Source organism: Stegodyphus dumicola, chromosome 2 (assembly GCF_044657685.1).
Source record: "Stegodyphus dumicola isolate Sdum_Otavi_A_Nest chromosome 2, ASM4465768v1".
NCBI classification, from domain to species: Eukaryota; Metazoa; Arthropoda; class Arachnida; order Araneae; family Eresidae; genus Stegodyphus; species Stegodyphus dumicola.
This window is the reverse complement of record NC_140769.1, coordinates 19,976,610-19,994,455: the sequence shown is the minus strand read 5'-3', so window position 1 is coordinate 19,994,455 and position 17,846 is coordinate 19,976,610. Positions and strand designations below refer to the sequence as shown.

General features: G+C 32.0%; 1 protein-coding gene across 3 annotated transcripts in view; it reads right to left on the bottom strand.

The window, feature by feature from the left end:
- Nucleotides 1-17,846, bottom strand: part of Crag (DENN domain-containing protein Crag) — a 171,639-nt gene that overhangs the window by 23,202 nt on the left and 130,591 nt on the right. For all 3 annotated transcript variants that reach the window (XM_085810501.1, XM_085810503.1, XM_085810502.1), the window contains 7 exons: nucleotides 17,261-17,312; nucleotides 16,961-17,155; nucleotides 12,053-12,406; nucleotides 11,025-11,108; nucleotides 10,790-10,913; nucleotides 10,427-10,484; nucleotides 5,410-5,579 (listed from right to left, as the gene is read on the bottom strand). In XM_085810501.1, the coding sequence (XP_085666627.1) occupies nucleotides 5,410-5,579; nucleotides 10,427-10,484; nucleotides 10,790-10,913; nucleotides 11,025-11,108; nucleotides 12,053-12,406; nucleotides 16,961-17,155; nucleotides 17,261-17,312 (1,037 nt within the window). The remainder of the gene's footprint in view (nucleotides 1-5,409; nucleotides 5,580-10,426; nucleotides 10,485-10,789; nucleotides 10,914-11,024; nucleotides 11,109-12,052; nucleotides 12,407-16,960; nucleotides 17,156-17,260; nucleotides 17,313-17,846) is intronic.

Sequence of the window (17,846 nt, the reverse complement as noted above, 5' to 3'; positions counted from 1 at the left end):
GAAGTAGTAACTTTGTTTTGCTATCTTATACGAAATAATAATAATAATTGAATGAGTTAATGAAAAGTTTTTTTTTTTTTTTTTTTTTTTTTTTTTTGTATCAGCTGACAAAACAAATTACATTCCACAAACAGAGCTCCCTTTATATAAAGTATGGGAGTAACCGGGGGGAGGACATTTAAAAGGAAGGACAGGAGATAAATTACATAATCTCCTGTTTCTGGTAAAGCTCTTTCATATTAATTGTAAAAAAAATTGGAGGCTTTGTTTTACAAGTACAACATTTAAGAGGAAAAGACTATGATGGAGCATCAGCAATTATTGCTAAGAGGTGCTATTTATTACATGAAATACGTACCCCAAAAGCCTTGTACACACATTGTGCATCTTATTGTTTAAACCAAATGATCCTTGTAAAGTTCAAGACATAAGTGTTATTGGAATTACTTCCAAAATGCACACTTTTTCATTTAAGTCCAAAATGCACATAAAAGTATTAGAAGAAAAGATTAAAAGGTTTATTCTTTCAATGGACAAAAATAAGTTAAAAAATTATGCAGAACTAGGTGGGGTGAAAGACATGAAGCTATATTCCTTTTTAAACAAATTCTTGAACCAGTTGTTGCTTCTTTGGAAGAAATCAAACAAACATTTGCTGAAAGCTAAAAATATTTTGCTGTTAAAGTCTGTTAATAAGTATAAATTCATTATTGCAATATTTGTGTTCAAATTCTTGTAAATCATTTATGCACTATCAAAATCATTACAAACAGCTAATTTAGTTATTGCAAGTGCTATACAGGCAGTAATATATAAATCTCGACTTCTAAATTGCACGCAAAATGCAGACACTGCATTCAGTATATATTCAAGTCAAAGAAATATGTAACAATCTGAACATAAAAATGATTATTCTAAAAATCACAAATTCCAAAAACATCATAGTAAAATATCCACAACAGATTCAGAAATCTATTATCACACATAAATTTTCCATCTTTTTATCAATGATTTAATTTCTTTATTAAATGGCAGATTCCTTCTCGTACATGAAATGCTGATCATTTCCTTTTAGTATATACTATACTAGAAAGATATAATAGACCGCATGATTCTATTGAGGAATGTGTTCTTTTTTATAGAGATGATAATCACGAACCTCGTCAAGGTACACTACCCGACACTGAAAATGCAACACTAAGAAGGAATGGCCAGAAAGCGATGAAACTCAACAAACAAAAAGAGACTGCCACGAACAATACATGATCTTTATTTCGAAATGACGTACATAATATACAGCAAGAACAGCACCAGCTTAGTAGGACCACCTTGGACGGCAAGACATGAAGCAACACGTCTAGGTTTGAAGTCAATGACACTATGGATGGTGCCCTGAAGAATGGCTCTCCATTCCCCGTCAACCACTTGCCACAGTTCATCTTCTGAATGCTGCAGTAGCAGGGTCTTCAGATGGCTTCAAGTCACATCCCAAATGTGTTTGATTGGTGAGAGATCAGGAGAGAATGGTGGCCAGGAAAGCATCTGTACACCTTGTAGAGCATGTTGGCTGATGGAAGCAGTGTGTGGTCGAGCATTATCCTGCTGACATAAGGCATTGAGCACTCCCTGAATGTAAGAGAGTGTCACTAGCCTCTGCACATCCTCTACCTATCATTGGGTCGTCATGGTGCCCTGAATACAAACTAGAGAAGACCTGAAATCATACACAATTGACCCCCAAACCATGATGCCATGTGGTGGAGCATTCCACAATTGCTGCTGGATTGGACCTGTCTCCACACTAATGCCACACTTGTACACAGCAACTATCATTGGAGAAACAGAAGTATGAAGAACACGGCCCTGTGCCATTACGTTGTCCACATTGCTCGAACCCAACAATATTGAAGACATTGGCGTCTATGATGTGGGGTTAATGGCAGTCTTCTTAACAGATGCCATGAGTGCAGGCCACTAGCCACCAACTGGAGGCAAATGGTTCTGGTTGATATGGGAACATCCAGGGTGTCTTGGAAATGCTGCAGAATGGAGGTAGAAGTGGCTTATGGGTGCACCACCACTTGTCGGCAGATGCATAGATCCATGCATGCTGACGTCACTCTGCCTGCACAATCACCCTTCAAACTTGATACATTTCCTTGTTCCAATCACTGTTGCCACAGCCAATGGACTGTGGATGCAACTAGGTGCGTGTTAGCTGAGATCTACCCCATATGGAACAAGCCGCCCTTCACTCCCATTACCACGCCCCTCGTAAAATTATTTATCTGCTGGAAGCGGCCTCTGTTGACGACCTCGTTAACGTGCCGTTCTTTGCTATAACACGCGTCCCCTGAGACAAAAACAAATTTTCCACGATGATTTCCCTAGCAGAAGTAACGGCACAAAAATTTAACATTCTGCGTGTTCCTTCCCTTATAATCTTCTTAAACGTGCACTGGAGAGCTGCACATTTCACATAACTTGGTGACGTGTGTCTACCCTGAAATTTGCACAATTTTCAGGCCACTCCTTCTTGGTGTTGCATTTTCAATGTCAGGTAGTGTATATTAAATGGAGAATGGTCACTATGGTGACAAAAATGGCAAACCCAAAACTGCAGATAAGGCATCAGCAGTCTGTGATGCAAATTATTTTTCAAATAAACAAAAGCTTCTAATGATTTTGTTGGCCAGTTTTCACTGTGACAATTGAAAAAAGATTTTAACTTTAGAAACAATAATAACTATTTAAGAAATAAGAAAAAATGAAGAATGTGTCTACAGTTTACGTCAAGTTTCAATCCTTTACGACTTAAGGTCAATAATGCTGTTCTAGATCATTTTTGCCCAAAATCGCACAGATTAAATTTACTAATATAAGAATTACCAAAATACTTCATCAAGTCACAGCTTAGCTTTACTCCAAAAAGTCAGAGCCCACCCCCAAAAATTAAATATTAGCTACAGCCATGTTCAGTAGTGATCTTAAATGATATATTCTACCTCTCATCCCAAAACCGCCCTTCACTCCGATTACTACGCCCCTCGTAAAATTGTTTATCTGCTGGAACTGCCTCTGTTGATGACCTCGTTAGCCAGCATTCTTTGCTGTAACATGCGTCCCGAGACAAGAACAAATTTGCACAATTCCAAATTTGAACAAATTTGCACAGCCATGTTTAGTAGTGATCTTGAATGATATATTCTACCTCTCATCCCAAAACAGCAATTATATCACAGTCATATGATATCATCATCTGCATGGAACTGCAGCTCATATCTACACCTTCAACATAGTGGGATTCAACTTGCAGATACATCCTTCTAGATTAAGACACAATAACACGCCGAATAAATACTAATTCAGAAAATTTTGTAGGTATAACGCTGATTTTTGTTGTTTGACTTCTGAATTAGTATCCTTCTAGATGCACTATAGCTCATTGAGCATTTCATATCCATTGAAAATTTTAATTTACACTCATAACGAAGGTACAAAAATATGAGAAAATGTTCCTGATAAGCAAAATTAAGGATCTTCTATCAATTTTGGCTAAAACTAAATACCTAAGGACTTTAATCAAAAGTTACTAGCTGTGAGGTCTGGAGACTGTGCTGGTTGTTCATGTGGAAAAGAGAGACTGAGGACTCAAATGCCATCAAATGATAATCATAGCAGGTGCTCCATCGGAGCAGAAGTGCTCCATCCTGCAAGAATGTTACATTATGGAGCACCTGCCTCTCTTGCAAAAAGGCAATGCTGTTTCTTAAAAGTGCTGTGTAAACTATGTAACATTGTATGCTGTGTAACATTTACCAAAACAGTTATGAAGTGTTCCCCTATGGAATTTCTTAAAGAAAAATGTTTGTGTATATGGAACAGCATAATAAGCCTCTCACTCTGAATGCACTCAACTGCTTGCTGTTATAAAAAAAGCAGTCCCCAACATGTATCATTTTTTTTTTTTTTCAAACTGCAAGAAAAACCAGAGAAATAACTCTTACCTTATATCCTTCATTATAAAGCCTAAACTGGCTTATTAAGCATCATGGTTACATTAAACAAAACTGGAGATCTTATAAGTATGTAGTGACAACATGCTTGTTTATTATTGGCACTAAATTGCATTGTTTGGGAATACTTTCTAATTATTGAAAATGATCAATGGAAAAATATGTAAGCATTCCATATACATGTGCAGTAAATTCAGTACAGTCAAAAGTCTTTAATCCGGACTCGTCGTGACTTCAGCGATTCTGGATTATAGATCATCAGTTTAAATCTGGTAAGATGGCATGCAGAAATTATAAAAATATGAAACCGTAATTTATGAAATAAAGAGCAATTATGATCTAAAGGGTAACAAAATTTGCAAAAAAAAAAGCTTAATATTTATTTGTTTACTTTATTAAACATTTCTTTCAACGCACGCATGCGTAAAGCGTACATCATGCATAGTCAAAATTAGAAAATTGCAACCAGAAAACTATTTGATTTGTATTCGTGATATTTATAGTGACGAGGAATTTGATTTAAATCATATCAAAGACGGAGTACATCGAGATGAAATACTACATTTAGTAAGGAATTATAAGCCGAATAAAATAAAAACACCTGCCCTGAAGATAAGGATAGTGCTGACAGATCAACTTCCAGTTCATTGCACGCCGCGACGTTCCCCCCTTTCCCCCGTGCTGAGCAGCGTGAAATTGATAAACAGATTTCGGAATGGTTAGAGAAACGAAGCAGCCTTTATCCATTTTTTGCAGCAATTCACTTTTTGTTTGATGAACATTGAAACATGCTTTCCCTTTGTAGACCCAGCATCGGAAATTCTATTTGACATAATCGAAAGTTTCAACTCACTTTTATAAAATTGCTCTAACAGTCTGCAAAAAATAAGCCGGATCCTATTCGAAGATCAAGGAACAACGCAATCTGCAACATTAACTGAAATAGATAATTAGATAATTTTAGCTTAGCTTATACCGTCCATTATACATTAAACGTGCATGCATAAACGTATTATGCGCATGCGTACACGCATGCGTAAAGGTATTACGTGCATGCGTCAACACATTATGCGTTGACGCATGCGCAGAAAGTTTGTAGCTTTGAGGTCCGGATTATAGATCATTCCGGATTAGGGGTGTCCGGATTAACGACTTTTGACTAACGTTTTTGCTTACTCATTTCTTGACAGAAATAACATACAAAAAAATTCATTTATAGACTAGAATACAGTTTCATTCCATACTTATCAAGTTTTTAAAAATTTTTTTAAAGAAAATCCCTAATGATATGCTGCAGTTAAATTATGACTAAAAAATATATAATTTCCTTTTTACATGAAAGTGCTACTCAAATAGGACACTTCTTAAAGGAGTACGAATTTAATATACTTACAGTTATCAATGTTTTCTCTACCTATTGCAACAAAGGAAAGGAAAAGAATTTCCCTGTAAATACTGTGGTAATGCTTCCTGGCCGGACCTTTCCTCCTCTCATTCATTAGCATGCATATAGGAGAATATAAATCATTGCACTGAAGACGACCCAGAATTTGTTTCATGACACTGGGGGAAAAAACAAACTCAGAGATCAAAATACATATCACAGTCAGTATTCATTAATAAAAATGCTGATTTTTACTATTGTGATGAAAAAGTATTAGGAATGGTTCTATCAATCACAATATATCAGTTTATTGGTCAGCATTCACTACAAACGTACACTCCTGCAATCAAAAAATATCAGGAATGTGTCCATAAAACACAATTTCAGTTTTTTTATTGGTCAGCATTTATTTCACTTTCTAAGTAACTAACTCCTTTATTTGCACTTCAAAATGCTTTTTCCAAAGCCAAAACATAATTTAAACTCCTTTTCATAAAATCTTCTCAGGACTTACAGAGACTTTTCTTTTATGTCAACAGACTTGCAATTAATGACTATGAAATGGCAATTTTAATACTAAAAATTTGAAATTTAAGCCATATCCAGTGAATACAGAGCTTGTAAATACATACTGCTGAATAATGGAATTTTACTCAAAGTTAACCCCAACTAGTTTGCCTGCACAGCATACAGGAATAGATATTTTCTGAGTTTCCTTTTTTGATTTCCCTGTATTTTTAATGCTTATATAAATAAATGATTTAGTTTCAATACCTTTCAATAGATGGTACAACTTGTCCATATCAAAGGTTTTGTTCATTTTTTAATTTGTTGAACTGGAATTTTTCAGACTTCAAGAAACTTTTGCTCTGTTGTATGCAAGACTTCTGAATCGAAACCTTTCTACTTGAGCACTTTAGTGAATTGTGGAAGAATGTGATGAAAATACTTTGTTGCTAGAAGATGAACTGAATTCTGATACAGATTCAGAGATGTCTTTCAAATGCCTGGGATTCTTCTTAATATTACTTGTGCAGTGAGCTCAGCTCTGATGAAAATTTGAGTTCTATTAGAAATTTTATAGAAATTGATATGACCCCCCTATGCTCTTGGTCAATTTTACAGGCAATTATATGCTCTTGGTTCAATTTTACAGGCAATTCATCTGTACACATGCAAGTTGACGATATATGGGATGCTTTACAATTTTATGAAATATTCATTGATAAATTTCTTAAGGATAAAACTGTTGAAAAGACAAATAAGTATGTTAAACAGTGTATTGAATCAAATGTTATAACACATTTTTCAAGAAGTAAATTTTGTGAAGGAACAAATTTGGAAGAGATGCATATATTTTTTGTTCTAAATATAGTAAAGGAATTGTAAAGAAACCTGGAACTGACCAATACTGGAGAAAGAGATATTCCATGCATACACCTTTTTCCCATAAAATAATGTCACATAACTGATTTCTTCTTATGCAATGCTACTTATATCTCTCTGATAATTCAGCATTTGATCAAAAAAATCCCGAATGCCCCAAATTGATAAATATATGGACCAGTTATCAAACATCTAGACGAGAAGTTTAGAAAGACAGCAACACCAATGCGGTATGTTACAAGAACTTTATGCTATATAAGGAATGACTAGAATGAAGCAATTTATTCCCATAAAAAGAGCTAGATTTGGAATAAAATATTTGATACTGGGCGATATCCAGGTATGTGTTATCAATTACAATTTTTACAAGAATCAATCCTTTGCTTTTCATCACAAGGTGTCCTGACAATGATGGATCTATTGCTTCTATAGACAATTCCTATTTTCTCCCAGAATTAGTAGACAGACTTATTTTATGTTGAATGGATACACACCGCACACTAAACCTGAAGATGAAAGAAGCACCAAAGGAAATGCAGCAAAGAAAATTGAAAAAAGGGGAAATTCTAGATAGTTTTTACAGAGAGGAAAAGTTATGGTGATGAAATTGATGGATAATTGTTTTTTTAAATTTTTTTTATTACTGTCTACAATTCATAATAATCAAATGGACAAATTCAAGTCCATACAGAATAACAAAAAAAAGAAAACTCATGGATTATACCATGGAATCTTGGGATATCAGTTTAATTCATTCCAGCATTGAGCTCGTACAGTGAATTTCTCGTATCTAGAAGCAAACTTTCCCATTGAAAATAATGGAAATCCTGTTAATCCATTCCGCACCCCCCAAAAATATCCATTTTTTTAATAAATAACATTGGTAAATAATATAACCGTAGTTTACCTTTATGATAGCTTCACCGATCTGAACTGCTTTTCGTTAATCCACACAGCTTCTAGGTGTTTTGGCAGGTGCTTGGAAATAATGGTAATTCCTTTGCCTACATCAAGTTTCTTAATTTCTTCCTTCTTCTTCAGAATAGTGCAGATCGTTGATGTTGAAAGGCCATAAGTCTTCGCCAATTCTGTCACTCTTACACCACAGTTATGTTTATCAATGATTTCTTCCTTAATTTCAAAGGCCATTGCTCCCTTATTTTTCTTTGCAGCACTATCTGAGGCAACAATCTTCTTGGGAGGTATCATGAAATAATTATTTTCACATTAGATGTAATAAACAATTCACTCTCAAGTACATAAACATGTAGATTAAAGAACACTGAGTGATCAGACGAGGAGATTCCCCGAGTCGAGAAGGATTGGAAATTGGTGCCATGCATAACAACCTGAGGTTCTAAGCCCAATCCTCTAAGACAGACAGAAACATGCTTTATTGAAATTATTGCCCCACAAATAAGAAAATTATAACTGCAAGGCAATGTGCAATTTGTTGTTCGAAAAGAAATGAGAATGGAAAGAGAATCTGAAAGGAAACTCATGTTTTTTGCCCTAAGTGTAACATAGGACATTGCATTACACCATGTTTTAAATTGTACCCTGCCCCTTCCCAAAAAAACCCACTTCTGAGGAAAAAAATTAGTGCTAAAAAGAGCTTTTAGTACTAAGTTTATTTTTGAGAAATTTTGTAAATTTGTCTCCACTGCATCACTTGTGTTTATTATAGTGTGTATATTGTAACAGAGGGGGAAAAAAAAAAATTAAGAATAATTATGTTTTAAAATTGTAAAATGAAAATTGATTTAAAATTACTAATTATGAAAGTTACAAAATAAATTATTGCATTTTTACACTCTGTAAAGTATGGTGTTTATTTATGTGAAAAAAATATTTTATTTAGAACCACTTCAGATGAAAAAATTGACCAATTAAAGAGTTAAAGATATCATTAAAAATGCTTTTCTGTTTAGCTAAGTTCATTGGTATTTTCCAAGTTTCTCCATCCCCATTAAAAGTTGGCTACTCCTTGTTGAATTTATCAGTTATTTTGGCTATCTTCATGGCTAACCAGTGAAATGACAGTAAAGTGTGTAAATAGATGTGTACTTTAACCCTTTCTGAACGGCAGCCTGATCTCCTAGCCTCTCGTTATGAGACGGAGCGCTGGGCTTCCGTGGTCTCCCCACTGGACATCGGGTGCTCAATTGCTAAGCCTAATTTTGCTAAAAATATTTGGCAGAGATACATTTTTATTCGAATTTACACAATTTTTTTCAAATATTTCAGAAAATGCATTTATATTTATGCTTGGTGATTTACAGAATTAAATATAAATAAATTTTGCAGCTGTAATGATATATGTAGACACTCAAAGAGGAATTTTAAAACAAACATTCAGCATTTGTTAAGCAACGATTAAAATATTTAATTTAAAGCAATAAACCTACACAGGCACATCCACACATACATATATATATATTTACGATGAAAATCTGTTTTCTGTGTAATATATTCTGAAGCATGGATACATGCAGAGTCCTGTATTACAATCTTTACACTCAAAGTAAGATATTTTTCCCAAAGCTCGCTTCCTCAGTGTAGCTTGAAAGCAAACAATGCATCTTTTTCTCATTAAGAATTAGAGATGGAAAATGGGTTTCGATGAAATGGCATTATAAATATCGCTTTCGCTTTGACATCTTAACACAAACCCCCTCGAAAAATTTACATTCACACAAAAGAAAGAACACCCTATATTACGTAGGAAATGAAGAAACTAAATAAAAACTGGACTTATGCCGGATACTCTTTCCTCAAAAAGCCACTTTAAGGAACATAAACAAAAATATACATGCGCAGCACGCTTGCTTGTCTCAGCACGCTTGTTTATATTACTGAATACCATTATCTACCCTTTAGAATCAAATGAAACAGTCCAAGGTCAAAGTTCAGGCATCCTAATTCCTATTTATCTTGGTACCATGGGAATAGGGTGTCATCTGTTAGAATTAAAAATATTTAAATTTCATTTCATGTGACTTTCACATATACATTAGACAGGTCTAGCCAGACAGATTAGACTAGACAATCCTTTAAAACACAGACGTCACACCCACCACAGGCGAACCACATGCTACTGTGGTGTCTATGACGTACCCGTACGGAAAGGGTTAAAATGTGTGCGGCACAGATATGCAGATTGTCTATTGCCACATGTATATTCCAAAATATATCAAAAAACATAGCAGTTCTACAATATGTTGAAACCAGGACTGCAGATAATCAGAAAGTACCTTTTTTTGCAACAATTAAAAAACTCTTGTAGCAGATATTTTATTTTGAAAACAAAATTTAATGTGTACGCTGCTCAGTTATATTTGCCATTTGAAGAAATAGACAATGAAAAAATGAATGAGTTAGTAAAAAATAAAAAGAAAAGAAATTACAGATTATTGCCAGGTGTCAATGAAAGTCTTATCAACTCCCAAAAATTTTGCAAGTGATACCTTGAGCATGCATATTTTAAATAAATCATTCCCATTTTTTATTACATTTACAAATATATATATATGTATATAAAACTTATTTTGCTGGAATATAAAAGGTCTTATTGTGACAAAATGACTGAGAACAAAGGTAAAACTAATTTACTTAATTGAAAAATGAAAACGGAACATACTTTTTTGAAGCTTGTCGTTCATCTGTAAGAAGTGCAGTGACAAGAGGTGATTGTTCACCTAGTGAATGTAAATTTATATTGTTTTTATGCAATAATTATAATTTTAGTAAAGATAAAATTCTAAATAATTCATTCATATTAAAATACCATGCATTTAATAATAATATTAAAATTTTTTTGATAAATTGTTAAGCATATTTTCTAAGAATATTTTCTATGACTAAGATGTGTATGTACATATTAACTTATGAAGATAAAAAAATACCTAATAACTATTATGTTATTTTATAAAATTTCTACTGAGATGCTCAACACAAAAGCACAGAAGGAGATAAATTGAATGATTTTCTTATATTAAAATACCATTTTCTTGTTGAACCCAAAGAGAATAAAATGGCTGCCCCATATCTTCATGAAGTTTCACATTATCCCATATGCAATGAATTGATACATTTCTACCATCAGCTTTCTGCCAAAGTGGTGGAATCTGTAAAAAACAAATTTTGTGTAAATCATTATTTAATATTATAATTTTTTAAAATTTAATATTTAACTTTAAATTTAAAAAAAAAAAACTAAAAGGAGTTATATTTTAAACCTGTTTTCCTTTAGTGATAGAATCAGCAGATAAAACAAGACTAGGAAGATGACTTGAAACACCAATGCGTTTAAAATACCATATCTATAAGAAAAAGTAAATCAATAAAATATTCAATTTCATTAAAAGATATGTAACATTAAGTCTAACAAGCAATTTAGATCAACATTACAATGTAATATTGTTTTACACTACATAGTAATTTCCTCACTTAGAAAGGGGACTCTGCACACTTCCAAAATGGGGAGGGGGACAAAACCCGTGGGACAGTTATGGCACAAGTAATGAAAATTTGCTAAAACATTCAAAATCAAAGAATTTACATTATACTGCAAGGGGTCAGGATGTGTACCAGAAACTAAGCATTATATAGTATGTAAATAAACAAAAATTATATTACACATCTGTAAACTTAAATTTATAAACAGTAAAATTCTGAAAATATATTCAACATTGTTATTTTAGATCAAAATTAATATTTAACAGGACAGTGGTTGTTTACATTATACTGTACATACACAGATTCTTCCCCCCTCCCAAAAAGTATTATTCAGTATTAAAACAAGTTAAAAAGATAAATTAACAGATAATAACAAAACGTGCATGTGTTGCCTCCATGAAAGGATTTCTAAATGAATTAGGCTCCATTATGGGAAAATGTGAAAAATCCATGCTGCAGCCTATTCAGCTACTCTAGGAACTACACACAGAGCAAACTAATGTTCTGCGTATTTAGCCACTCAGCTATACGGGGCTTTCAAAACTACTGAAATTATTATTACAAAAAGTGTTAAATAATTGTTAAATTAAATTACAAAATATTGTTAGCAAATACAAAGAAAGTTCAATGTTTTCCAAAAATAAGATCAATATCATTTAAAAAAATCAAGTTATACAAGTATAAAGATTCAAAAGAATAATTTAAAAAATTCTACAGGTTTTTATAAAGTGCTCTTAAAAACTTTTAAAGTGATATATAAATATTTAATGTTCATAAATTATAATACTATTAAAACATAATGACTTACTAAATTCCAATAAATAATGGGATGTTGGTCTACAAATTCTGGCTTTGTCATACAGTTATCACCTTCATGTTCCAGAACATTCTCAACTTCTTTTCTTAAAACTAATGGACTTAGATAAGGCACTGTAACTGGCTCAATATCTGACATGGATACAGAAAACCTCCTGATATCACTACTAGAGGAGTAAGTGGACTGCTTAGAGGATTTAGCATCTGCAAGTGCAGTGGATGGATTTTCATTTTCATCCAAAGGGCTAGAAACTGAATTTTGAGAGCAAGTCTCTTTCTGATAACCAACATTTTTTAAATTGCCTTCTTGAGTCCCATGACTAGTATGCTCTTCAATTGGATCGTCCTGAAAAATTATTACAAAAAAAAATTTTTTTTTACTTAATTGAAAATTTTCAAATTTCCATTTCAGAATTATGAGAAAGATAGAGCAGTATAAAATAGTACTAAAGAGGAATTTTGACCTCGACTAAATAAATAAAATTTTTATTAAAACTCTACAAAAGAAGCAGCAGTATTTCCCCCCCCCACACACACACTTTAGCAATACAATCATACAGGAAGGTTATAAATTATTGGGCACATTTTCAGTGACAATTAGTGAGTGAGCTATGGAATATACCCATTTATATTACATATCAAATTATGTAGCAAGTCAAGCATTTTTGAAATTGTACTAAATTTTAAATACTTTAATAAGCACTCCTTTTCTGTTTTCATACATTATTTGAGCCAATTCTGAAACTCTCATCATGTATTCCCTAGCACTTTGGGCATTATTGTTGTAATGTCTTTTATAATTCATTATAACAGTTCGACTGTGTCATATAATTTAATTGCAAAAATGTTGTTTTTATAATCACACATTAAAATAGTCTTAAGTACTGTATCTGGAGATCAAGTTGACCTAGAAATAAATCTGCATCATATTTTTCATTTCCTTAAGTAGGAAATGAAAAATATGATAAAATGATGAAAAATATGATTCGTAAAAGCAGCAAATTATGCAGCAGTGATGAATTTAAATGATGAATTATGAAAGTCATTAATGCAAAGAATGCATCATAAGAGACTGGATAACTAAAAAAGCCCATATTTAATTGTTTAAAATTTTAACACATATGAATAAATGTTTGAGATGATGTATAATTTTGTATGTATATACAGGCATGGATCATTCACTATTTGTCAATGATTATACACACAGTAATTTATGACCACCTGGTACTTCTGAAATTATTTAGAATGAACAGGCACATAGATTACAGTTCTTATTAAAAGAAAATTTCAATAAAAGGTCTTAGTTTTATAAAACTATATATGCTTTACTTGATAATCACTACAAGAAGAAACAAATGTTCAGCATCTATCACTACTCTAGCATCTGATCACTGACAAACAAATGCTTTTCCTTTTCAAAAATCACAACATGCAGGTGATTGAAAGTTTTGCCTGCCCCCTTCTTGCATTTGAATCTACAAATGCAAGGTATTACATAAAAGGTGGTCTTTGATTTATTCAAAGGCTAACTGAAAAACTTTAAGCTGGATCATTCAGAATCTACCATCAGAATTCAGAATTAGATGCTTAAGGGCCCTGCATAACCAGCCCCTCCCCATAAAAAAAAAAAAAAAAATTCTTCACACAGAATTTCATTTTTACGTTATTTAGGTTAGGTTATTTGAATATGGTAATGCACACGAGAGCTATGTGCCTAAGAGAAGGGATGACTTCATGGAAGACGTTTTATCAGAAATTGGCTTGTATTCACTTTACACAATATGAAAATCATGAAAACCAACCATGTAGACAGGCCATTCACATGAAATCAAACAACAGTCAAACATCTAGTATTGAGCAGTTTTAACCAATCACCACACACTTTATGAGTACTTAAAAAGAACACTGAAGAGATTCCATAAAGACATCAGTTTTAGAACAATAATTTCTGCATTTCCTATTTGAAAAAATGCAGCATGTCAAAACATTTCAAGCATCTCAATTTTTTTTTTTTTTTCCCCCAAATTTAAGCACAAAATTCAATTACACTCATGCCATATTTTTAGACAGACCATTTCCTTATTAGCTACACAAAGCAGAATATTTGCTTCACTTGCAGTAATAAAAAAAGTCTACTAGTGTACAAATGCAGGTTTAGACACACTGATGTATAACTTTCACACAATTCAGCAATGGTTTGCCACATTTAGAATATTGTGCTTTTTTCTAAAATTTTAAAACTGCCTTTGTTGTCTTAAATTTTTCAATTGGCAATTGTACATATTCAAAGCATTCATAAAAAGGTGACAACAGACTATATTTCCTCAATTATTTTTTTCTAGAAAACTTCCAGTAACAATGTTGTAACAATGTTACTTGGAATGTAACAACATTTCTAAGGCCTACTGAACAAACAGTATCATTTTAAGACCCTCCACAGAAAAGTAAATTTTTATATAATAAATGGTCCCAAAGTTTGGGCAAAAAGTCTTTTTGGCCAAAATATAGGCATCAAAAATTAATTTCAGCTAACACATTTGTTTGAGAATATCTCCAACAACTTTGCACGCAAAAGTACAAAACTGTACATAAAACTTAAAGCATAATATTTTAGTAATACAGTTTCTGCTTTATGAGGACACCATAGAAGTTTGATTCTATATTTACAGAGCTTTCCTGCTCATACTACTCAAATCATTTTTAAAAGTTCTGTAATTGAAACATGCCTAGGATCAGTATACTAAAGCTGATAGTCAGCAGCTATCGTTTTTTCTTAAATAGCTGCCAAACAAAATTTTATATATAATATGCCTAATGATAAATTTAGAGCTAATATGGTGAAAATGAGGCAGAAAAATTTTTCAATCTACAGATTTGCATAATAGGATAAGCAAAGTATCTACAAATAAAGATTATTTAATTACAGTGATAATCAATTAAAGTAATCAAAAAAGTAACAGTTAACCAGTTGTTTTGAAACAGTAATGATTTATATTTCACAAATTTATTCAAATACTTAAAAAAGAAGAAAATATGAAATTAAATTGCAAACAATTACAGTGGTGCCCGACAAAATGACTGCAACCAATTCTGTAATAGCATTTTTTATGCAAGATGCTGACATAGGTCACTACTGGAATAATTTTAATCTGTTTCTGAGTTCTACTCCAAACCAAGAAATATAACAAACATTTTTCAGAGAGCATTAAAAACACCCCCCTTTGGAAATATAGTAAATTTATTAATAATAAAATTATTAACATACAGTATGTATTATAGAGAGTCCCATATAACCACCAACTCTAAAATATAAAAATACAGAATATTTCAGGATGCACAGTGAACTACTATTTAATAAGATAGTCTAAATTTTATATTCTCTGGGTAATTGCATTTTGAAATTCTTTTACAGTTTTATAATAAAAAAAATCCTAAGTAGGGAAGGAAAGCTTTTACATATCAAAGCACTTTTAAATACAATTAAAACAAAATGAATAATGATTAAGGTGTGTATAACCTTAATAATGTAACATAAACAGATGGAACACAAAATTAATTCAAATGGCAAGTCATTAAACATAATTTGAATCTTTACAAAAAGTTTTACAATTGCCTACAGCAGATTAAGGCAATTTAGGTCAAATAAAATATAGTAAGAAAAATTATTCTGCAAATCAGTAACGGAATTTTCAGAATTAAAATATCATTTGTAGTTGAGAAGCATTTTCCTTAGTAAAACCTAAAAACTAACTAAACTAAAAGAACTGGGCCATGTAATGAAAATTCAGGAATTTCCTGGAAAAACTAAAGAGTTAGCAGTTATGGTTTCACAATTTTTAAATTCCTTTTACTTTTATTTTTTTCTGCAGTTTGCATATCTGCTTTTGTTTTCTGTGAGGTCTATATTTTGAGAAATCATTTAATGCAGACCACCTCTTTTTCAGGATGGTCTTGAAATAGTGCATAATTTTGTAACTGAATGGGAGAAGGGGTATTTGAATATGACCAAGCAACAAAGCCGAAAAGGGTTATCTGCGTAAGGGTAAAGATGTCTCTATTGGAGAAATTGGCTCATATTCACAATGTACATGGGAAAACCACAAAAAACATCAGTGAAGTAAGTCATCTGTTCATCTGAGTATGAATCCTGGTCAAGTTACCCATATTCAGCTGTCTTAACAACTCAGCTAACGGTTGAGGCCTACTGTCACTAAACAGATTAGTCACAATTTCAATTATGTATCAATTACCTCATTCACATTTTATAAGAAACAATTTTTTCAGAAGCAATAAAACATTATATATGTGTATCAAAGGTGATAATAAACAACAAAATAGTTCAGAAAACTCAATTTTACATGAAAAGAATTACATGCCAGATAAAGGATTAAAAAAAGGAGGGGCACAAAAACTACATTCTTGCTGTTGCACATGGTAGTATATGAAACAGTATAAAACAATTTCATGAAATTTCAAGAAATTATTGTTTCTGTGATTTGATAAGTACAAGGCTTCTTCCAATCATTTTCATAAACATCCTTTCCAACAATCTATAAATATTACTGAGCTCTTAGCTATGTTGTAAATGATTACCTCCATAAAAATTAACCTTTTGACAAAGCTTACCAAACGGCTATTAAAGATGTTAAGTTAAAAAAATATTGCCAAGAAAATGTGAGACAGGATAACAAACAATTACTGGATAATATTGACATCTTTAAAAGATTCTAGATGTTGTATAGTCAAGATTATAATTCAGGATACTGTCTGGTTAAATAGGTTCTTGGTTAAATAGAACCTCTATTTTGTGAGGCACTATTATAAATATATTTATGGAATTTTACATGTCTGTTGTGATAACAGATTTTTCAAATAAAAAGGGTTAAAAAACACATCTTACATTTTCCTCCTCAAACAAAATAAAAGTGTTGTGATTTGAATCTATGCTCCTATTAAGGTGAGTGTTTTTCTCATTTAGAAGCTTTGGACGGTTACTTATAGAGCCATCATGATTTCCAGAAGGTGCAGAGCAAACACTCTCAGATGACTGAGCAGGACTCATACAATTGTCATCAGATCCATCCCATCTAAAATCCTAAAAGGAAATATCATTATACTTAATAAAAACATAATGTGCTGAAATGATTCACCCCCCCCTTTTTTTTTTTTTTTTTTTGAAAAATAAGCATTTGTTACTTACTTTAACAAATATGGTCAAGAGGGGAACAAATTTTGCTTTGCAAAAGGAGCAGCTATAAATCAAGCACTTTGATTAGTAAACATGATTAAATATTTTTAAAACTAATCAAAAATTATTTTTCATTTTGGTCAAAAACAAATTTCCTTTATTTCTGGTCAACATATTTTTATGTCTGTAATATGAAACAATTTTATTTAATAAAATATTAAAATTGCACATGAAAAATCAACTTAAAACTTTTTAAGCAGCATTTGAACAAGAGCATGCTATTAAAACACTCAAGAGTTATTTAAAAATACCATATATCACACAGTTTATAAATCAAAATATAGACAGTTTATAAATAAAATATTCTATATTTTGATTCTATATTCAGATTTATTAGCTTTCTATATTCAGATTTATTAGATTACAGCAAAGTAAACTAGGGCTTTTTGGAGGACATTCTACTGAAACTAGTTCATATTCACATAATAAATGGAAAAAGCCACAAAACCACATATGTAGCCAGTCCATTCACTAGGAGATATATGTAGGTTGATCCAAAAAAAAAGTTTACAAGCAGAAGCATTTGAAACGTAATAAT